Genomic DNA, 23,937 nt, shown 5'->3' on the forward strand with positions numbered 1-23,937 from the left:
AAAATCTCCACTCTATAGCACATTAAAATCACCCATGTGGTCCTGGTAACACCCTTTTGAGATCAACAGCAATGTGAATTCTCTCAGACAATGTCCTCATAGCCTGTCCTTAATTCCTGAAAACTGGACAAAACATTGGCCTGTATCCTGAACAGCAGTGGTGAACTTCCTTCCCACTTCATTTTGACAAGCAATGAATTCATTGTTTAGCTTTCTGAAAACCATTCTTGCGACATGGAATTGTTGGCCAAGGTAACAGTGCCCAAAAGGTCTCCATAAATCTTGGAAGTACTCTCTGTACAGATCAGACCCAATATGTCACAATCCCGGCAGAATTCTATATACCCAGTAATCACAAGCACAACGCACCCACCCTAATTCATAATGAGGGAAAGCCAAACATTTTGGCAGAGAAAAGGAAGACAACTTCTTGCAGCATCATTACTGCAAGTGGAGGTATTATTTGCAGCACTTCCAGTGTGCTACAAAACCTACTGATTAATCTTCCTTAGCGTTAACGCTTGCTACCAACCTGTGAGTTAGGTATGTCAAAAATGGTTTCTACAAGACAGTTTAAACCTACTAGTGCCTGAAAACCATGGTGTACCTGATCTGACCATCAGAATGAGACACATTCATCTCCCCACAACACAAGCATTGCTGGAATATGACAATTTTCATTGGCATCAAATTTTCTCTATCCCTTCCATCGGTATTAAGTTCAGATCTTTCCTTCCACTTCGGCCCTTCCAGCTAACAGCCATAAAGCACCAAGCTGGTATGTTTTAAGTGTCATTACCGCATTTTCCATTCTTCAACACAAAGAACATTTTTGACTTCCAGTGGGGACATCAAATGTTTGATCTTCCAAACATTTTTGGAAGTTATGATGGAACCAACCGTGCTTTCTACATTTTTCCTATATTAAGCTTCCCAAATAAATAATTGACATCCAGTTCTTATTTGTTACAGATGTCTATGGACCTTGAACGAAATTCAGTGGCAACCAGAGGAACATAGTGGCTGCCTCCAGTATCAGCTAGATACACAAGACTCAGGATTTAGAGTACAGTGTATCCACACAGTATGGAATTAATAGCCACTAAATTCAGAAAGATTCATAGTTAATTGCATTATTAATGTCCACTAATTTCAGTATTCCTCTCTTCCACTGTCTGCCAACAGAGTTCCCTTACATTCAAGAAAATTTTAATGCAGGGCACAAGCACATATGGACCAACCTACAAAAAAATTGGAGATCAGCATCATAATCCAATTGGATGGTACCTTAAAACTCAAGAAATGTTACAATTACCGTGATGGATCCTTTAGATTGTCAAGAGCCCCTAGAACAAGAGGCTATCCATTACTCTCAACAACTTACAATATGAAGAGCTCATAATTCTTTGACCAGTCCATTTTCTTTTGAGAAACTTTGTTTGAAAATAAGTGATATACTAAAATGTTTTCCACATTTGTTTAAACAGCCAATTCATAAATATGCATACATGCTACGCTCCCAGTGCAAGATTTTAACTTTCCTTCTTGTGCTATTCTCCATTTCCTGGGATTTCCATAGTCTTATTACAGCAGTGACATTTTAAAAGATGTAGTAGGGGGGAAAAACCCACATCTTGCATCCTGTTTTAAAAACAAAACTATACAACTTCTGAGTTCACGCTGCAAATTTTCCTGCTATACTACATATTGAAAATACATCTCTTTCCAACGTCATTCCTTTGAATGTTAGTTTTTATGAGAATCTTGTAACGCTTTGGAATCTAGAGTTGATAGTTTCACGGTTAACTGCAGTTTCTGAATTACAGTCTCATCTAAACAACAATCCTGTTCATTCAGGAAGCAGGACTTAATTCATGGATCATCTTGGCCTCTTTATGAATCCTTGAAAGGACAGACAAGTCACACAGAGAAGTTAATTGTTCTCCCTTTTTTTTTTTTTTTTGTAAAAGGCTTGTTTTCCTCTATCAGCACTGTCTTTAACATATTGCACAATGTTTTGCTATAAAAGTGTCTTCTGCGTCAGACAGAAAGAAAACAGTTTCTGAAGAAGGTGCTAATGTGTAGCATTGTCCGTCATTAGAGGTATGTGGTTGTTTAGGTGGCCATCTTGAAGCTGGACCTGTCAAACAGAAAGAAAGAAAAAGCAGAGAAGTCATTTTTTCCTTTATTCATGCATTTTGGCTTGCTGTTGCTCATCTCCACCTATTCCCCTTCCAGAGAAAAATCATAAAACAGCTTTATTTAGGAAGTGTTAAGAAGATAATGTCATAATCTCAGTATCATTTCTAATCTTTATGTTTACTTTAATTTAGACTATAAGAGCACATTAGCCAGTGGTTCCAATGTGATGCTGGTCGCAGTATTCAACTCAGCAACTGGGATATTTAATGTTCTCAATCTCTGTCTTTGGAACTGCTCTGTGACTTTCCCCTATAATAAGCCCAATTGGTCTAACTTTCTTTCCCCCTGGCTTAAGGCTGTCATTAATTTTGGAAAAAGACATATACCAAAGCAGCCCATTCAAATAATCAAGGGCTAATGGTGGAAGGCCTGAGTTCTTCTATTCTCAGTCTGAAGGCTACTTCTTCACAGGTGTATTACCAGAGATGTAAAACAACATGCTATGGGGTGGATTCCCATTTAAGTTTAGGCAGCTGGGAGGGCAGAAGTAGATTTTCCCCTATCAGGTCTTCATCTTCTGATGGCCAAGAACTATTTTCCATGGCCACAGGAACTAGGACCAGAAATAACTGGTGTTACCTACCTAGTTTTCATTTAAACATGAGGAAAAACCTCCTAATGGTAAGGCCTGTCCAACAGTGGAACAGTCTACTTATGGAAGTTGTGCATTCTCTGTCTCTGGAGATTTTAAAGCAGAGACTGGACACCATCTCTCATGGGTGGTTTAACTGCTCTTCCTGCACAATGCAGAGGGTTGGATTAGATGAGCCTTGTGGTCCCTGTCAACTCTGTAATTCTGTAACTATCCCAATGTCAACTCCCTCAACCCTTCCCCAAAGGCTGCAGAGATGGTTAGGGCAGCATTAAAGGGGAGATTCCTAAAAATTGGGATGTGCTATCTTCCATGAGCAGAGCTGTGCTCGAAAAACTGCACCACCAGATTTCCAGGGATTCTTCCCTTCCTCTGGATTACAACCTTATTCTGCTCTGCTGGCCCTCTGGGTAGCATTTCTGAATGGGGCAGGAAGGGAAAGTGGAGTGTTGCATAAAGCTAGATACAAGCAAAGCCCTAGGTGTTACTCAGAATACACTTACAGATGTAGATTTATAAGACCCCAGTCTGAAACGGCAGCAGATAATTTCCACTATGAATCTTCCAATGTTGTGTAAAATGCCTGTAGTGAGAGAACAAATCAAATATTTGGTGATGCTGGCTATTCTACCTGATACTGTAATGTGGTTATACGTTCATTATCCACAGTGTGAAATGATAATGCTACAGTTATCACTGGTAGTACAAATAGGCACAAACTATAATCTTTATCCCCACCGACAAGTGTCTCATCCCTCTTGCTTTTATATTCTTGTAGTCAAGTGTTTCATGTTTGTAATAGATCAGAATATATTTACCTGTAGTAGAAAAAATTCCTCCAACTATACCACAGAGTCTCACTAAAAACTGCCAGAAGGGCATGTTTTCCTCGGTCACCGTCACCATAAGGGAACTGATATCATATTTCATGAAAATTCCAGAAACCCCATGACTTCCGGCTGCATGGTTGATCACACGTTCCTAGAAAGAGTAGCAATAGGGAAAAATGAATCAGGTACAGTTTTGCAGTATTAGATCCAAGACAAATGAAGACTCTGATTTACTTACACAAGGCAGAAAAGCAGAGACCATCTATATAGTAACAGTCTGAATGGAAATGGCATCAATGTGAATACTGACATGTTGTCTACTTAAGAAGATTAAGACTAAGATGTAAGTGAACATTACTTAAAATATCTTTCGGAAGAGCTGACATACATTATTGAATTTTAAGTAAAAGAAAAATCTGGGAGAAATTTAACTATGGATATGCATGTTTACTGTAAGAGTATTATTTTATTTATATCATAGATAAAACAGAACAGGAGAAAATAGTGTCTACAGTTCATATACACACAAAAAATTTCTAAAAAAAAGAATAAAAATTCATAGCCTTCCACTAATTGCTCTTTTTTAAGCAAGGTCTTACCCTTTCTGTTACTGAAAACTGATGAGTTTCTGCTGAAATTTTGTGTGTTTGAAGTTTTGTTGGCACAACTGTAACAAAGTACTGGAACATCTGATTGTCTGCAGAAAAAACAAAGATATCAATTAAAGCAAAATTCATTGCACAGGAAAACAACAGTCTCAGCACAAGCCTACATTGTTGGTGTTATTCCACATCATACATTAAGTTTTAAAGCACCTTTAAAATGGGATAAACTCATGTCTGATACAACTGAAGTGGAATCGCTGCTTCATAAGTCTTTCATGCCTTCATATCTGCATCTACCTCCTTGTACTTATATAAAAGGTTCACCACACCACAAAAGCTAAATGAATCTTTATGTAAATGTATTAATAATTTGGGGAAGAGAAAGATGCTCTACAGAAAAATGTACCATCATTCTAGAGGCAAGGTTCCATAAAAATGACATATTTATTTATTAAACATATTACACTACTGATTATTATTAAGATCCCAATGGAGGTGTGATTAACACCTCAGTGGAGTTATTAAAAATGCAACTAAAATGCTGCAATCAATCCAATCCAATGACAAGAAATCAAGCTGAAAATTGTAAGCCAAGAGCAACAACAAACTCAACAAAACTGTTACGCTTTTTCTGCCATGTGGAACCCACTTACGATCTGATGCAATCTTTTCAGTACCATCTAAAGGATTAATAATCCCTGGGATGAGCTCTCCAAAGGACAAGTGATCTATCCTATGGGAGAAGTTGTATGCTGGAAGACACAACAGAAGCCACAGGTTAATACTGTGATTTAGCTATAGGGACACACGTGTAGTTTCAGCTCAGGGCAATCTAAGAGCTTCACTCTTGTACACCAATCAAGTCATGTAACTTGGCAAGGCTTACAGCAGTGTTTCTCAACCTTGGCAACTTTAAGATGTGTGGACTTCAATTCCCAGAATTCCCCATGCTGGCTAAGGAATTCTGGGAATTTAAGTTCACACATCTTAAAGTTGCCAAGGTTGAGAAACACTGGCTTATAGATTACAATTGCTATGTCTTCTAACAACTTCAATTACTTCTTAAATGGCAAGTCAAAATAGAAGATGGAATCTAATTGTCTATGTCTACTGCTTCCCATTTTCCTTCTAGCAGCCTGATGCCACTTAGAGCACATGGGGAGGGGCGCGCAAGATACTGTAGGGGGAAGAAGATATGAAAGGTCTGTTGTACGACTGGAAGTCTGCTCACGCAATGCTGGAAACAGTCTGTGGAGTAGGAGTAGGAATAACAACAACAACAACAACAACAGCAGCAGCAGCAGCCGCAAGTTGGCTATCTTTTGCAAGCTAGCTTATAAGCTTATAAAACTGTGAACAAAGTCATAGCCTATTATCTTGTACAACTGCAGTTATCAGAAGCACGGGGAAACTCTTTATTAAGGCTGCCACCCCATTTCATAAAAATGGAAGCCCTCCAGTTACCACATTTCTGAATATTCGGTGGGGCACTTCAGTTCCCTAAAAGCAGCAAGACTGCAACTGTAAAATGTTTGCAACTGCCTCTTTATTTCTCTTAATTCTTTTCTCTCGCTCCCCACTCCATCCAGTATCAGACATCTGGATGACTGCCTTTAAAACAGATTCAAGAACTGAAGAGAAGACTTTGTACTTTTTTAAGCCATTTAACAACAGTTGCACACACAAGAGAGTGGGGCCACGTTCCTACCTAACGCTAGGTTGTACTGTGTTGCATTTTGTGTTTTTTGCATTGGACCTAGCATGGAAACCTTTAATGCAGCCTTTCTCAACCTTCTGACCCTTCAGGAACCCTTGAAATATTTTTCAGGCCTGCACATTCAGGCTCAAATTTAGGCCAGATGTTACCAAATAATTATATTCGTTTCATGTGTAGGCCTGTATTAACAGGGTTCTTAAGCTACAAATAAAGAATGAAACTTACCTCTTCAATGTGAAGTTGCCCAAATTTGAAATAATTTTTTAAATAAATCATGATCTCTTAGGGAACCCCTAGTGACCTCTCGCGGAACCTTAGGGTTCCACGGAACCCTGGTTGAGAAAACCTGCCTTAATGGCTTGTTAAGATCTACAATCCAAGCCTTTAAGACTGGCTCAACAAAATATCACGCTCCATTTTGAGAGAAAACAGACGGTTGTTGAAGAGAAAGCATCTTGGAAAACATTTACACGCGGTCCAGAGATAAGGAGAAAGGTGTCATTCTCCTTCAGCTCAACCACTCTGCAAAATCCAGTGGCGGCTGTAGATGCAAACTGGTCTAAACACACATTCGAAGGCAGGCTGCTCTCTGCGTCTGTCACATTCTGGACGAAGTATTTTGGCAAGGTGAAAAGAATAGGTCTAGATGTTTTCATCAAAAATACCCTGCAACAAATTACACTTCCATGCAAAGAAACAGAGATGGCTTACATTCATGACTCACAAGGGCTGCCAAATGAGCATGGCCCCTTGGGTGGGGAATTGCCCTAAAAAGAAAGAAAGAAAAGGATGGTTTCAGAATTCAGGAATGCTATAAAAAAGCAATCTGAAACAAGGAATTGATACCCTTTTCCAAGGATACCATCGATTACAAGAACACCCATTTTTACAAACAGACTTCCAAATAAACATACGTAGGTTGCCTTATTGGCCTGCTCCTTGAGAAAAGTGCATCCAATGCGTTGAAGTGGGAAGAAAGGGTGGGTTGGTTTATAGCAGTGTTTCTCAACCTTAGCAACTTTAAGATGTGTGGACTTCAACTCCCAGAATTCCCTAGCCAGCCATGGCTGGCTAGGGAATTCTGGGAGTTGAAGTCCACACATCTTAAAGTTGCTAAGGTTGAGAAACACTGGTTTATAGTGTTTCATTTATAGTGTTTCAGTAAATGAAATTAACATACTTGCCCACTGTAACGTGGAAGTTGCCTGCTACTTTATTCACATAGAGATGCCCATGAATTCTGCAGGCATCTGCAGACTGTACAGGCTTGTCTTCCCTGTGCAGAGAAAAAAAAAGTGCAATTCTTGAGAGCAGTACTTCACATTTTACTGACATGGCATGACCTGACAGGCCATTCTAAGTACTGTAAATTACAAGCTCTTGGAAAATATAGATTATTTATCGTCCATAGTCAAATTTGTAATGGTCTCCAATGACCACAGGAGTAGATACAAGGTTACAGTTAACACTTAGCACATTATATTATTCCATTTTGGTAAGAAGCAATTACATGCATTAACTCAACTTTGAAATTTAATATTTTCAGTTCTGGACAAAGAAAATGGACCTATAGTCAAGAGACTTACTGTTCAGCATTGGAAAGACAAACATACGGCTCCAACAAGTCAGCAGTTTGCAGAACTGATTAATATGGATAAGCTACAGTGAATCATGGCTTCAATGTATTGATGCCTTAAAAAGTATTATGTCTTGTATGTTTTTTTCCCCAGCCTTTTTTCTTCTTTTATAATTTTGCGTATTAAAAACTCTCACAAAAAAGAAGAGGCTTATCCTACTGATTCTAAAAATACGTTGATTATTGTGGCCTTTATCTCTGAACTGGCATGTTTTGGATTACAATGTCAGCTTACTTTTTTTCATGAATGTTTTCTCCCTCGCAAGTCAAGGAAACACTGATGGCGCTCTCTCACCTTGGTGGCAGTGCCGTCGAAGCACTTTTAAAAGCACTTTTGAATATTACGTCTTGCAGAGAATGTTCCTCCTGCAGCCGAGTCTGAATATTTTGCAGCATCCTAGAAGTCAAGCAAATGACAAAGAGTCAGCCCAGCACTTCCAACTACAGGGAAACATCTCTGCAACCAAGCAGCGTTAGTGTTGATGAGCTAAGGCTCATCAAGGGAAAGAGCGCTTCAGTTTTATACAGATACTGAGGACAACCAAATTTAGCAAATATATAAGCGTACACAAACTATCTACATTTGTTTATGTTGCTTCTGAATTATTACCTTTGCCACTCTCTTTGCATGGGACTGAGTTCAAATATTACCTAAAACAAAAACAAATTATCAAAGTTAAGACAAATATTATCTGTTTGTTTCTCAAAAACATACTTTACCCTGCAAGTCTAAGAAACCTGCACAAAAAGATAATTCAGTATGTTAACCAGTTTGGTGTAGTGGTTAAGGCATCGGCCTGGAAACTGGAAGACCATCAGTTCTAGTCTTGCCTTAGGCACAAAGCCAGCTGGGGGACCTTGGGCCAGTCACTCTCTCTCAGCCCTAGGAAGGAGGCAATGGCAAACCGCTTCTGAAATCTTGCCAAGGAAACTGCAGGGACTTGTCAAGACTGACTTGAAGGCACGAAATAATAATAATTCATCCCAACTGATTTTGATACTGCCAGTCCCTGTGGACAGAAATGCCATAGATGATACAGAGGAGATACTTGAAACTGAAGAAATAATTTAGCAATTGAGCACCTATTAATCGATAAACCTAAATGACTCAGTGAGTCATTTTATGCTTTCTCCATTTGTTTATTTTCCATTTATGTTTGGCTTCACAAGTGAGACTTGATTAACCATTATTGTAACACCATTTATTCTGGGTGCCAACCATTGTCTTAATCATCACCATACTGTGACAACTTTGGCATTAAAAGCCACTGCAATTACATAAGCATGAAGTGGACACAGCTGTTTGGATTCTGTGTTAATTCACAGAAGAAACATGTCTTGCTTCCTTCATGGCAGAATACAGAAAATAGTAGATTCCGTATGTAGGGCTTGAAAGAAAAGTGGCATTCACCTACTTGCATTCCCTCTTTGCTATCTTCCCTCTGCTACCGCATACTGTAGTTTACATTGGACTGTAAGATCTTTGGAACAGAAGTCCATCTTCTGCTTACATTGCTCACTAGAGATACCATGTACGGTAGCTCCTGACTCTACATAGCATTTCATGGATATCATGATTGTCGGTGTGACCTCCAGTCATATCTGCTGCTACTGTGGATACCCAGCCAGGTTCAGTAAAATAAGAGCACTGTGGGATGAATAGTTTTGGTGTTCTTCACCACTGGAATACACAGCAAGCCAGGGATAATTACACCTTTGACAAAGAACATGAAGTCCACTTACTGGTTCATAGACTAACCCATCTGCCGCAGCAACCATTGTTTCTGCCAAATCCAGGACATCAGCACCAATGTCTGTTTCAAAAGTTGAAAAGGACATATAAGAAGTTCGCAAAACATGATATAAACTGCATTTTTTTAATGTGTTGATCCATCTATCCCTTGTATCAAGGTCTCAATTTATTACAGCAGCCTTCACCTCTACATGTGGAAAACTCTGGAACTTGAGCATTACAAACCAACCAACTGCAGCACGTCAAAAACAAAGGGAATTTACAAATCACATTTTCTTCCTAATGAGGACTACAGAAATGTTGCAGCTTCTTCTGAGACAACAATAAGTTCTACTGCTTGTTAAAACACTGATGATTAGTGCTGTAAATAAGGATGGTAATTTTCAAGATGTGTTAGTTGGCAAAAGGACTGGCGGGGACTAATGGATGCCATTATTTCAAAGCATTTTGTTGAATATTAGCTCCACTTTGCATCTTGCTTCTCTTTTTTTCCTGGTCCTTTTTGTACTATCCAATGTGATTTTAAAAAAAGGACAAAAAGGAACGTGGCCATCTCAAAAGCCCACTTTCTAGCTTTAAAATAAGTATCATTAAGAATGGTGGCATTAAGAAAATAAATTGCAATACTGTTTTCCAAAGATATAAACATGTTTATCTTTTCCAGGGAAAGAGGGAGAAAGAGAAAGTAAGGGAGGGGGAGAGAGGAGGATGGGGGGAAAGAGATCTGTGGTTTTCTTAGGATTAACAAATTTTAAACAAGCCCAAATCAGATAAATGGAGTAAACACCCATCCAACTGTATAAACTTATTCATCTTTTTCAAAGGAACTTACATCATTTGCTTCAGAGAATGGAGATAATCTGCAAAAACTTGCACTACAATAAAATGGGCCCTAAAGATACTACAAACTCTTATTTTATTTTGCTATATGTGTTACCTAGTTACCGAAAGAAGTTGTATGTGTCATGCAAGGCACATGATTACCAAGCAAAAGTGACTATAATGCACAATACAAGTGACGAAAGATCTATACTACAGAGAAAGCAAAGAATTATGTTTAACAATTCAGTGTGAATGATGTTTTCTCCTCCATACACTATAAAGACATTAACATATTCATTCTCCCAACCACAAGTCAACCATGTCAGTAACCCAGATAATTATTGTAATTATAAAAATCCAAAACATATTTTTCAAAGTCATTGATTGTACCAGCTATCAGACTTCTCTTTGCAAGCTGAATTGAAACCAATTAAATAGGGATATGACAATCCAGGAACTTCTGAGAAGTAATTTATTGTAGAGAATCTAAGAAGTCATTACAAAAGAATTCCAGTGACTGCTGTGTATCAAAAGTGAGTCTTATTTAAATTGAAATCAAAGTTCATATTTTTGCAACTCTTTCTCCTGTTCAAGCTATGCAACAGATTAGATGACCCTGTTTCCACCTGACTCTTGTTTTGGCAACAGACAAATCTTGTATCAGGTTGTGTTCCTCAGCCCATGTAAGAATGAATTCATACCAGCAATGAAACAATGTTGGAAAAAAAAGAACAATATGAGACAGTGATTTTATGGATGTTAAACATTTAGGAATCAAAGACATGTCTCAATTTAAGGTAAAGCTATCAAGGATCTACTAGCAGAAGCTCCATCTTTTGTCAAAGCCTGAGGCAAGGAACCTTACATAACATTGTTTGATTTCAACCTTGCTTTCATGAGTAATATGTCAGTCTAGCCTAAATAACTACTGTAATAAAATAAAAATCTGGATCAGAATACTTACGTTGACACTTCATTGCAACTGTAATGTCTATATTTATTCTTAATTTACTAGAAAAGGGAAAAAACAAATAGGTTAATTTCATCATAGCACTGTTACCATTCTACTTTGTCCAGATGTGTGATACAATTTTTCATAAATGTTTAAGCTACAACTGCAGAACATTTACTGGGATGGCAGGCAATAAAATTTGAAGGAAGTGAAGCCAGAAAGACTAAAGCAGATTCTGAAAAATGCTTCCATATTATAAAATCTTGGAGGAGTTTCTCTCTCTCTTGAAGCTGCAGTACCTTCCTTATGCCAGAGATCAGCCTCAGTGTAACTAGAGGTGCAGAGCAATAGGAAGTGTCATGATCACCGTTGCGATGTTTGCGACATCGTAACGGCTCGCATGACAAAGCGCGGATGCGTGTCAATGGCTGGAAAGGTGCAGGCAATAAACCGGACAAAGAAGGTAATGGGGTTGGGAGATCTACTGAACAAACAAGGTCCCCATCGCCCAGTAATCGGCCATTGGCGCCCCTGATAAAGAAAGGATCAGGGCAAGGTTCGGAAAGGCGCGTCCGGGCTTTCGAGGAATATCGAGGTCTAATCGCCCGGTAATGGACCGTTACCTTGCAGGAAGATAAACAGGGCGATGCCCGGGGCGAATGGGGCTGGACGACCTCTCACCTATCAAGTCATGATGGCCTGTCACTCCGTGGAACTCGCAGGGCGCACCCGGGGAGTGTGGGGGTGGAGCGCTGTTTGGCGCGGGACTATTTAATTCAACTTTTGGCGCGCTTCCCTCACTCTCAGCTTTTTACTGGTGTGCAGTCTATTCTAAATAAAAGCCAGAGCTTAAACTTGATTTAGAGTCTGAGTCCTTTATTTGGTCTTAGGCATTCCTTACAGAAAGCTACATTTAAAAAAAAAATTAGCATGGCTGAAATCTGCTTTGTTCTTGTACGTAACGTGGCACGGACTTACTTTCTTATGAAAGAGTGCAAAATAAACAAAAAACAATGTCTCAAGATTTGGCAACCTTGTGAGATTTCAATTCTTTGGGCTAAAATCCAGTGCCTAAAAACATTGCCATGATATGCTTCCTGTTCAAGGCATGTGGAATGCTTCAGGCATCTACCAGTTCCTTAAAGTATCATATGAGATGGTAACTGTCTGGACTTCGTTAACTTGCACCGCAATGGGAAAACCTTAACAATATTCCTGATTCTTGAGACTAAGGTTTGGAAAACTGGAAATGTGATGTTCAAACTATCCGAGATGTCATTTTTGCCTTAGCTATGTACTGAATAGCCTAGATTGCCTTAGCCCTGCTTTTCTTTAGAGAAGCTCCCCAAACCAACTGGATCTGGGTCCCAAATCTTTATAAACCTTTGCTAGGCCAGTATTCTCCAGCCTAGATGTGCTATTGATGAAAACTAACATCTGGAAAGCAACAGGATGGGATTTAATTAGATACGAATGTTGAGCTTTTTCCTCAGAGGCCAATTAGAACTACAGAAGTCAACCTTGTTGAAAGCCTCAATTTGGCAACCTGAGTGTGAACCACTTTGCCTATTGGACTTCTGCTTGTATTCAGAGAGAGAAAAATAAAGTAAGGAACCAAGGTTACATTTCCATTTAAAAAAAGATTTACATCTCCACAATATACTGTAAGTCTCCCCATTCTGTTTTTTTTGAAGAGAACAGAACAGTAAGGAACCCCTTCTGGAGAATAATGACTCAACTACTGTTTTGAGTCTAAAGCAAGATCAAAAGTGACTGCGTAGAAACATGTTGAACTATTCCTGTGCTTTTTTGAAAAAAAAACTGGAATATTCAAAGCATTTGTTAAGGGTGCAAATCGAAACATTTATGAACTCTCATGCAACATAGGATGAGAGCAGCCTAATCATACTTAACTGATGAAGGCAAAGAACAGAACCCCCCCCCCCCCCAGTAAAAACAATGCTTTTCACTGGGACCTCTTACCAATGAGTACTGTGTCTTGAAATTTGCAAGCACTGCCTAGACGTATCAGGTGGACATTGCCCAGTTATCTCCATGACAACAACACAAAGAATCCAAACAACTATTATTTCCAAATGTGTTAAAATCACATCAAGAAATGCACTGGTATGAATGTAAACTCCCAGCTTAAAAGATGAAAAATAGACTTGGGAACCAGCCATGGATTGTATGTACGTACGTATGCGTATGCGCACACACACACACACACACACACATGGATTCTCTCTCTGTATATATAGCATGAATCTCTATGGGCCTTTTTGTAAGTTTAAACCATGGTTAAGGGTTATGAAGATATCCACATCAACCAGGGATAATGGTAAACTAGGTTTGCCCTTTGTTAGGAACTGAAACCATGTTTAAACAGAAGGCTTAGCAAGGCAAGGTTTCCACACAGTGACAAAAATGATATTAAGGTAGATGCCAGGCAAATGACATTGGACAGATCATTCCATAGCTAAAGCACTACCATTGAACAGGCCCTTTCCCTATAGAAATCCTTCTGAGATGAATGTAAAGAAGACTATCTTGGAGATCTCCAGGTTCAGGCAGGTACGTATAGGAAGACAAGTGGTCCTACTGATCTTCTGGGTCCAATCTATCTAAATATCCTTGACAATGGTTAATGCTGACTCCAGTATGACCCCTACATATGATTCGAGCTCACAGAAAGGGCCCAGAGAATCCATATTTGAAAGGAAGGACCTCATAATCCCACACCTGATTTCTAATTCTTCAGCAATGACTATGGAATAAGCTAAACTGGCTCCTGGTCTTGGCAGCAAAATCAGATGATAAAGATGCAGCTGTTAGGCCATAAAAATCCCTTTCAAAAAAATCAAATGGCATTCCAGTGAAATAGAAGTTGCTCCCATACTATCAAGGCAGCATACTGATGGATTTCAGGAGAACTGATGAAATGAGCCTGGGAAAAGGAATGAGTGTCTGCCAAACACTGTAGAACAGATGGACTTTCTACCTGTATCTTCTAAAAGGGCAGTACCTCCCCCTTAAATTAAGAGGGGAAGAAATTAGAAGGAAGATCATAGACATCAAGGCATTTATCAGTGAGTACATTAAGGTCCTTCCTTAATGTACTCACTGATAAATCGGGGCTAAAGTACATACATAACCACTTCCAGAATCCTGTAACCAACCCCTTTTCCTTTCACTAAATCTCTCTAATGAGCTTCTGGGGGAATCTAGCTTTCTTGATTGTAAGTGGCTTGACTGTGCCAATACTCTCTTGTAACTGCTTTGTTCCTAAACAAATCTGTTTGAATCTACCCTACCTCATTGCCTTCTAGGGTATAGCAAGCATGTTTCTTCCTTATGTCCCAGAAGACACGTAATAATTTTGTTTTTGCTTTTCTCAACCACCTGGTGTTCCTGTTACCAAGACCTCACAGATTAATATAGGAATTTTGAAACTGTGGCCTTAAGGCAGTCAAGGTTTTTAAAAAACAAATTAAGTCATATACAGTCAATACAAGTTTAAAGAATAATCTAGGGAAAAGTATTACCTAGTAAAATCCTTATCTACTTCATACTCATATTTCATCCAGGTATCTCGATATACCGTAAACTCCATTATGGTTAAGAGAGCCATAGTTGTAAAAGCTATTAGAGAAACTAAAAAGAAGAAGAAAATAATGAGATTAAAATAGCACTGATTGGGAGAAGTCATAGATTTTAAACTATACACTCACAGATTAAGTGATTCTATTTGAACCCTTTTTCATTTTGTCCTCTATATCGGCACTGCAAGTTACTCTTTTGGCAGTTTGGAAAATCTTTCCCAAAGCTGGACAATCTTCTGGACATAGAAAGATACATACCACGGCAGGAAAAGCTAGACTTAACCATGATTTTTGCTGGCAGGCTAATCCCGAACATATCTGACCCCAAAAGAGTTGTTTATACTTTCTCTATTTTAAAAAGGAGCGAGGTGCAGACAGGAAAGCACAATCTGATGCCTTCTGGGTGCAGAGGACTACAATTCTCCAAATCTCAACCAGCAGGGCTATTCTAATCTGCCTAAATTTGGAGGCATCTGGTTCAAGAAAGTTGCTCTTAATGGTATATTCAGAAACCAAATACTTCATTAAGGTTGTATAACCATGCATAGATAAGCAAAATATGATCCTGGTTATCTGGCCCATAAAGATCCTTCAGTGAGATATTTTTGTATCTGCTCACAAAGTTGCAAAGCAAGTGCAGCTACACCAGAACTCAGCAGAGCTGTTCTGAGTCTTTCCCCAAATCCTCTGACTTGCCATGTGCATACATAGACAGAAGAGAAGCCAGGATAGACGGTGAGGTGGCAAAAGCTCAGAAGATCTCAGAAGGACCTCAAAGGGGCCATGCCTTCAAGTATCTGCTGCACAACTCCAAGGAGCAACTCCAAAGAGGTGCCTCTCTCACAACGGCATGACACACTGGATGATATACACAAACCTAAGAACTAAGCAAAGTCAGATCTGAGACTCCAGATTCTTACTGAGAAAAAGTTATTCCTAGTAAGCATTCCACAGTGGTCCAGCTTCCCTGCTTTCTCCCCACTGATCCTTGCTGAATGCAGTCTTTACATGCAACAGCTACTAGTCCCAAAGCAGAAGGCAAACCATCAGCCAGAATTACCTGTTCCTCCACTTGCTGAAGTCTCTATGTAGCTTTCTGGAACCTTTGGAAAGGCATCCAACTCTTTCACTAAATTCAAAGTCTTCTTCCGATTCAGTCGCCTCATCTTCAGCAGATCCCTCAGTGTCTTTCTTCATACATACACTGCCTTTACAGGAGCATCACCCAAGTGAAAAAAGTGACAAATATTCATTTTGAGCACAGCAACTGAACAGCTTTATGACACGAGAAACTGAGCAAGCTCTAGTATTACTTGACAAACATTGATTTAGTAATGCCTGACTCTGCCTAGAATATTATAGCGTGACCAGAACACTGATAAATGATTTCCACAATTCATGTTTTCAGACTATAATAAAGCAGTTAAAAAAGTATCCAACAGACCATAACACTATTTGGATTGTGTACTGGCTTTCTTCCCTTTCTTTTTTCAATGTGTGCCATGAATTATGCAAATTCCCCTCTTGGCTTTCTCCATTTACGGATACCAAGCTGCGCTTAAAAGCACTTTATTTGAAAATTCACTGGAAAGTCCAACCCATTAAAACACAAGACAATTTCACTCATGAAAGCACAGGTTTGAAACAAAAAAAAATATATCAAAGTACTCGAATAATATTACCTCGATTCCCTGCTTCTTTTGCGTTAGCAAAGTGGGCAGAATCTGACTGGGTTGTGGGCAGAGATTCTGAAGCAAGAGAATACAGACATTAATGGATGAACTTACAGAAGGTCAGATAAGCAGAAAAATTCTAAACAAACAGTCACACAGGCCAGATCCTCAACCTTTTCCAGCCTTGAGTTACTATCATGAGGGGTCCAACGTCTGTTTTCAAAACAAAGAACAAACTAAAAAGAAGAAAAAATCCTACAATCTCGCTGAGTCTTGTGAGATTTCAGCAGTTTGGGAAAGACCTCACTCAAGAATTTATCAGCACTAGTGCAAAGGGGCAGACATTCTAAGAGGAGATCTCACAAAATCACTGTATTCTTGTAAGATCTGCCATCTTTCAGCTTTTTTTATTTTTTTTTTAATTATTTTGATTTTAACTGAATTTAGGAGAGTTTACAGGTATCATGGGGGGAGGGTAGGACAGGCCCTTTGCTGCCCTAATGGGTTGTGTTGCCAACCCCCACCTTAGGCTGAAGGAGAAAAGATTTTCTTAAAAGTATTGTCCCTCTGCTTTTAGAGACTTTATTTTGACTGCAAAGGATTTAGAACAAAGTTTATCAAATTGATGGAAATAAGGATGTCAAGGACAAAACAACCACCCCAACAAGAAGAGGCTGAAACAAGCCAAGGGAGCAAAGATGGGGAAAGATTTCAAGACTTCACAAAGTGAGTGAAAGAAAGTAAACATGTTAGATATCATGTAGTAAAAGTATTCTTTCTTTTTAATAAGAAAACCACAATAATGAAGAGTTATGCTTCTACTGGAAGCCTGTCTGATGCCTTTCCTCCCCTACCTATATTTCTACAGTTTTTTCTATATTCAAGAAGCATTGTTCACTCCTCAGCATGCAAAAGAGAGGGTCTGCCTGTGGGGAATGAGAGCACCGGATTAGGGAGATTCAGATTTCAATCTCCATTTAGTTCTGAATCTCTCTGGCTAAATTTCAGCAGTCATTTTCCCCTTAACCTCCTCACAGATTTGGTGCAAGGATAAAATGGCACAGGGCATGTCTACAGGGAGTGGGTCAAAAAGGCTGTATCATGTGTAAAAGGGGTGGGGCTTTGAGTGCATGGTTGTGGCCACCATCTTGACTTTTCTGACTCCCCTGTTGACACCCTGTGAGTTATAAACATAATAAACAGTGGGTTGGAAATCATTTCTGGTCTCTGGCACCATCATGCAATCTCATGCCAGGGCAGCCCTTTCCCGCAAAAATAGAATTCTTGAAACAATCTGGAGCAGTGTTTCTCAACCTTGGGGACTTTAAGACGTGAGGACTTCAACTCCCAGAATTCTGGGAGTTGAAGTCCACACGTCTTAAAGTCCCTAAGGTCGAGAAACACTGATCTGGAATAACTACTGCTTCCTTACACACAGTTTCATGAGATATCAATGCCTGTAGGAGGTACACTGTTCACCATCATCAAAATAATTGGAAACCCAATAAATAGAATTCAGGTGTTCCAACTGGAAAGGAGCTCGGCAAACTGATAACAATCATGGCATGATGTAAATGCAAATAGTATCAATGAAAAATCCAACAACCTAAGAGACGGCTTTATACATGGACTTCACCAGATGGACAACACCGAAATCAGATTGACTACATCCTTTGCAGCCAAAGGTGGCGGACATCTATACAGTCAGTAAAAACAAGACCTGGAGCTGACTGTAGTTCAGATCACGAACTTCTTATTGCACAATTTAGGATCAAACTAAAGAGATTAGGGAAGACCCACAGATCAGCTAGATATGAGCTCACTAATATTCCTAAGGAATATGCAGTGGAGGTGAAGAATAGATTTAAGGGACTGGACTTAGTAGATAGGGTTCCAGAAGAACTATGGACAGAAGTTTGCAACATTGTTCAGGAGGCGGCAACAAAATACATCCCAAAGAAAGAGAAAACCAAGAAGGCAAAATGGCTGTCTGCTGAGACACTAGAAGTAGCCCAAGAAAGAAGGAAAGCAAAAGGCAACAGTGATAGGGGGAGATATGCCCAATTAAATGCAAAATTCCAGAGGTTAGCCAGAAGAGATAAGGAATTATTTTTAAACAAGCAATGCGCGGAAGTGGAAGAAGACAATGGAATAGGAAGGACAAGAGACCTCTTCCAGAAAATTAGAAACATCAGAGGTAAATTCCAGGCAAAAATGGGTATGATCAAAAACAAAGATTGCAAGGACCTAACAGAAGAAGAAGAGATCAAGAAAAGGTGGTGAGAATATACAGAAGACAATATCGGGGATAGCTTTGACGGTGTGGTCAGTGAGCTAGAGCCAGACATCCTGAAGAGTGAGGTTGAATGGGCCTTAAGAAGCATTGCTAATAACAAGGCAGCAGGAGACAACGGCATCCCAGCTGAACTGTTCAAAATCTTGCAAGATGATGCTGTCAAGGTAATGCGTGCTATATGCCAGCAAATTTGGAAAACATAAGAATGGCCATCAGATTGGAAAAAATCAACTTATATCCCCATACCAAAAAAGGGGAACACTAAAGAATGTTCAAACTATCGAACAGTGGCACTCATTTCACATGCCAGTAAGGTAATGCTCAAGATCCTGCAAGGTAGACTTCAGCAATTTATGGAGCAAGAATTGCCAGATGTACAAGCTGGGTTTAGAAAAGGCAGAGGAACTAGGGACCAAATTGCCAATATCCACTGGATAATGGAAAAAGCCAGGGAGTTTCAGAAAAACATCTATTTCTGTTTTCTTGACTATTCTAAAGCCTTTGACTGTGTGGACCATAACAAATTGTGGCAAGTTCTTAGCGGTATGGGGATACCAAGTCATCTTGTATGCCTCCTGAAGAATCTGTATAATGACCAAGTAGCAACAGTAAGAACAGACCACGGAACAACAGACTGGTTTAAGATTGGGAAAGGAGTACGGCAGGGCTGTATACTCTCACCCTACCTATTCAACTTGTACGCAGAACACATCATGCGACATGCTGGGCTTGAGGAATCCAAGGCTGGAGTTAAAATCGCTGGAAGAAACATTAACAATCTCAGATATGCAGATGATACCACTTTGATGGCTGAAAGCGAAGAGGAACTGAGGAGCCTTATGATGAAGGTGAAAGAAGGAAGTGCAAAAGCTGGCTTGCAGCTAAACCTCAAAAAAACCAAGATTATGGCAACCAGCTTGATTGAGAACTGGCAAATAGAGGGAGAAAATGTAGAAGCAGTGACAGACTTTGTATTTCTAGCTGCAAAGGTTACCGCAGATGCTGACTGCAGTCAGGAAATCAGAAGACGCTTAATCCTTGGGAGAAGAGCAATGACAAATCTCGATAAAATAGTTAAGAGCAGAGACATCACACTGACAACAAAGGCCCGCATAGTTAAAGCAATGGTGTTCCCCGTAGTAACATAATGGCTGCGAGAGCTGGACCATAAGGAAGGCTGAGAGAAGGAAGATAGATGCTTTTGAACTGTGGTGATGGAGGAAAATTCTGAGAGTGCCTTGGACTGCAAGATCAAACCAGTCCATACTCCAGGAAATAGCCAGACTGCTCACTTGAGCGAATGATATTAAAGGCAAAACTGAAATACTTTGGCCACATAATGAGAAGACAGGACACCCTGGAGAAGATGCTGATGCTAGGGAGAGTGGAGGGCAAAAGGAAGAGGAGCCAACCAAGGGCAAGGTGGATGGATGATATTCTAGAGGTGACGGACTTGTCCCTGGGGGAGCTGGGGGTGTTGACGACCGACAGGAAGTTCTGGCGTGGGCTGGTCCATGAAGTCACGAAGAGTCAGAAGCGACTAAACGAATAAACAACAACAACATCAATGAAAAAAATACACTTTTGCATGGATTCTAATTACAATCTGCACTAAATGCATGTCACATAAGTATTCCCTTTACTATGTAACAAATAACTCGAAGTTGCATGCATTCAGATATTTGTTATTTTACATAGGAACAACTCAATCTCACCAAAGCATTTGGAGTAAGAATCTGTGCTAAATGATTCTCTCATGTTTTAGGAAGTGAATTTCTACTGGAGCCATAACATTGCTCTGAACAGATTTATCTTGGAGTATAGAATAAAGCCCACAATGTTTTATACCCACTTTACAGGTAGAAACCTCTACCTTCTGAAGCTCACTGAATTCAGTGTGATTCACTTCTGAATGTATAAGACTCAGCTGTAAATATTAAACATGTATCAGTTTCCTTATGACCTGAAGTGGGCTGTGCCAGACCACATACTAACAAATATTTGTAAACATGGGTGAGGCTCACATAAGTTCACTTTCAGACCATTCTGCCTCCAACAAACATGTGAGCAGATGCATTGTCAAAGCTGCCACACTGAATGGATATGTTTTAGTTGGCAATTACATTTTATTCTTCTAAAAATGGGAACCCCGCCTCCGATTCATTTGCATTAGAGAAGAAAGGATTTTAAGGCTAGAAAATACTATTAGATTTCCAAAATAAAATCTGAAACTCCAGATAAATGGCATTCAAATCAAGACATGATTTGCTCAGAAGACAATTGAGGCTTTCAGACAAATGGGTCTAGGATGGTGAGGGGAAAAGATAGCATAAGTCTTGCAAAGAGATGAAGATGTAGGAGCAGCTTAAATTTGTCCTAGTTCCTAAAAGCTTTGGCAAGGTTTATAAAAACATAACAATAAGAAACCAACAGAATGGTAATTTTTAGGTTTGAAGAATCCAAGCTCTCTCTCACTCAGTCACAACTTTCACTCAGAAGCAATGGGACTCCTTCCTTGGGAGGGAGATGGGTGGTGATAAAATTTGATAGATAGATAGATAGATAGATAAATAAATAAATAGTATTTCAATCAATTCTGAGTCACTCAACTAACCTCATTGGGATTGAGTCACTACTAACCCAGAAAGGTTTATACTAACTACTTATTAAGGAACCAGCAACAACCACACATCACACTGCCCACACAAGAAACTAAATCTACTTAAAGGTTGATTTAACTTGACATGTCCTACTCTATACTGACAGCAGAACATGATATCATGTGCTCAATTTCCTTTAAAATTGCAAGGTGTCAGCTAGTTTCCTTATTACACAAGTCTGTATCTTGATACTACAAGATCAGGCACAGACGGTCCTGTACTAGAAAATATGACAATGAAGTTTATGCAGTAAGCAGTAGAGCTGAGATGGGGGTAATGTAAAGATTTTGATCTTAAACTGGTTTATCTGATAACATAGACAAGAGCTACAGAAAGATCCATTAGGATCTATGTCCAGATCATTTTGAGCAATTCAGCACTTGTGCCAGGAGCATAACATTGCAGCAATAAAGAAATAGCCTGCACATTTCTACCAATTCTATTTTCATCCCTCTCTAATCCCCCTTCTGTAATGGATGAGTGAAGCACCTGGCACACCTCAATGCTCTTTAAAAGACACTAAGTAACTGTAATTGTTACAGAAGTGAAAATAGAGATTATGCCACCCTGTACAGCCATAATGTTGCAAGGTGCTCAGGTGTTAGCTGTGTTCGATATTGACCTTTAATTTCTTACGTCAAACACAATCCCGTTCTGCAACAATCTTACCTGTGTCTCTTTCTACTGCGCACCTCTATCAGAGTAGCCTATCAGCAATTGCCAGACTGCCTTTAGCAACCTATTAAATGAAAAAAGGAAAGTAAAAGTCTTCCTGTTGGACACATCTAGGGATTCTTATAATTTATTTCCCCTGTGTATGACTCTCTCTCTCTGACAAAGTATATAAGTCATTCTCAATATCTGAGATTCCAATATTTAAGGAACGACTTGACTGTTCTTTCTTTTTTAATCTTGTAATTCTAGCATTGTTAATGAGAATAGGGCAGAAAACATTTAAATTTGGATCCTATGCATACCTCTTCAACAGTAAATCCCACTCCTTGATCAGCACACTCCAAAGTAAACACATGAAAGAGTGTGACTTAAGTCTAGGGCAGGCAAACACAAACATCCCACAATTATCTATTACTTTCACTATTACACTGCCAACAGCTGTTGATGGTGAGCACCATCAGACCACATTGCTTTCACATCAGAACTCTAACTGAAAAAGAGAACAGCATATAAAAGACATCTCAGAGAAGATTACAAATTTCCATGTAATCAGCAACTACACATGAGCTGCAGGTTGCCAATACGCATATCTCAACATCCTTTTCCTAAAAGATTATTGTAAGATTTTGGGTGCTTCTGCACAGAGGGTTCCTAATGCTACCAACCAAAAGGATTGCACCGCTAATCTTTCCTTCTCCTCATAAGAAAGGCAGTGCGCAAAACTACATCTGCCACCATGAACCACAGTGACATTTTCATCCAGGATAACTGCAGCAACTATTAATCTCTTAGGCATTCTTTGTAGATTCGTGAGAACGGTGTTACTGCAAGACAGGAGAAAGGACATTACAGTCAACCTGAAAATCACGGTTCCAGTTGACAGATTTCAAGATTTGAAAATGCAAACCGACTTAAGGGTGACATACACAATCAGTCGAAGCACATGGTTGTAGTTGCAACTGTTTTAGTTCCGCGGGTCTTAAGGTGCGAACCTGAGTCGCTTTTGCATCCTGCCCTACCTTGACAACATTCCCATATGGCACCAGAGAAACGTTCAAAGCACTGACGGGTAAAGCGGACTAAAGCCATTTTGCACACTTGACACGATGCCCCATTTCTGCCTGCCGAATTCAAACTCGCTTAAGCAGAACGGAAGAGCCACCTGAAAGCACTTCTTTCCCGTGAACAACATTCACACGTGCCGCACACAAAGAGGGGTGTTCTCGGCGTCACGTGTGCGGTGTGACTCCAGAAACCGGGAAGGGAGGCCACAGCCATCCCAGCGCCCGGAGCGGGGCTCCGCCTGACCGGAGGGGCGGCCAGTCCAGAAAGGAAAGCGGCACGCGGGGTCCTGAGCGACCGGGCAGAGGGGATCGCGGCGGGAGGGGGCGCGCGCCCCGGCCGTCCGCAGCGCTCACCTTCCCAGCCGCATCTCCGCCGCCTTCCGCCCCGCCGGCCGCGGCCGCAGCAGCTTCAGGTCCGATCGGGCAGCGGCGCCGCGGGACGCTCGGAACCGAAGAGACGCGGCGCGCGCGTAAAGGAGAACGATCCGATGTCAGGATCCCGGACCAATTAGAAAGCCGCTCCGCACTCGCGAGCCCCGCCCCTTCGCTTCCAGGAAGCGGCCGGGGATAAAACAAAAAAGATCGGAAATGAAGGCCTTTCTACCCTCCCCCGAAGCTCTATGATCGATCTGACTCCGCCTTTCCTCCTCGCCCTTTTCCGCCTCCGGCAGTTCAATTGCTCTCTCCACCACGCTGCTGCTCTTCCTCGGTAGGGTGCGCTGCTGCTCTTCCCGGCGCTCCACCTGCGGTGCTGGGTGGGGGGAATCGGGCGTCTTTCGTTTTTACAAACGTTGCCTGTTTTTTTTTTAAATGCTTTGTTAGTAGATGCAGAAAAAAATTGTTAGCATTTTAAATTTA

At 40.2% G+C, this 23,937-nt stretch overlaps 2 protein-coding genes across 3 annotated transcripts in view; one reads left to right on the top strand and one right to left on the bottom strand.

Moving 5' to 3' along the window:
- Positions 1–1,192: 1,192 nt before the first annotated feature.
- Positions 1,193–23,567, bottom strand: ERGIC2 (ERGIC and golgi 2). 2 transcript variants are annotated; one of them, XM_063307985.1, is made up of 16 exons: positions 23,434–23,546; positions 22,010–22,079; positions 16,394–16,459; positions 15,772–15,919; positions 14,655–14,763; positions 11,122–11,168; positions 9,326–9,396; positions 8,193–8,233; positions 7,878–7,979; positions 7,127–7,222; positions 6,658–6,713; positions 4,883–4,981; positions 4,224–4,321; positions 3,613–3,775; positions 3,298–3,377; positions 1,193–2,140 (listed from the first exon to the last, which is right to left on the bottom strand). In XM_063307985.1, the coding sequence occupies exons 4-16, from the start codon at positions 15,875–15,877 to the stop codon at positions 2,075–2,077; spliced, it is 1,134 nt and encodes a 377-aa protein (XP_063164055.1). In that variant the 5' UTR covers positions 15,878–15,919; positions 16,394–16,459; positions 22,010–22,079; positions 23,434–23,546; the 3' UTR covers positions 1,193–2,074. The 2 variants fall into 2 exon arrangements, with proteins under 2 accessions (XP_063164055.1, XP_063164056.1); XM_063307986.1 differs by lacking the exon at positions 22,010–22,079 and having other exon boundaries at positions 23,434–23,567.
- LAMB4 (laminin subunit beta 4) overlaps positions 17,022–23,937 on the top strand; it is a 59,497-nt gene continuing 52,581 nt past the window's right edge. Inside the window, exon 1 of the mRNA XM_063309357.1 lies at positions 17,022–17,110. Coding sequence (XP_063165427.1) covers positions 17,022–17,110 — 89 coding nt within the window. The remainder of the gene's footprint in view (positions 17,111–23,937) is intronic.

This window comes from Candoia aspera, chromosome 7, assembly GCF_035149785.1.
Source record: "Candoia aspera isolate rCanAsp1 chromosome 7, rCanAsp1.hap2, whole genome shotgun sequence".
NCBI classification, from domain to species: Eukaryota; Metazoa; Chordata; class Lepidosauria; order Squamata; family Boidae; genus Candoia; species Candoia aspera.

Bases quoted from the DNA above. Each gene is read 5' to 3' on its own strand.
- ERGIC2 (XM_063307986.1), bottom strand. From the start codon at position 15,877: ATGAGGCGACTGAATCGGAAGAAGACTTTGAATTTAGTGAAAGAGTTG. The intron at 9,397-11,121 runs GTAAGTATTCTG...CTTTTGAAACAG, and splicing joins AGTTGCAATGAAGTGTCAAC to ACATTGGTGCTGATGTCCTG. The intron at 4,982-6,657 runs GTAAGCCATCTC...TGTGTCTTCCAG, and splicing joins AGCCCTTGTGAGTCATGAAT to CATACAACTTCTCCCATAGG.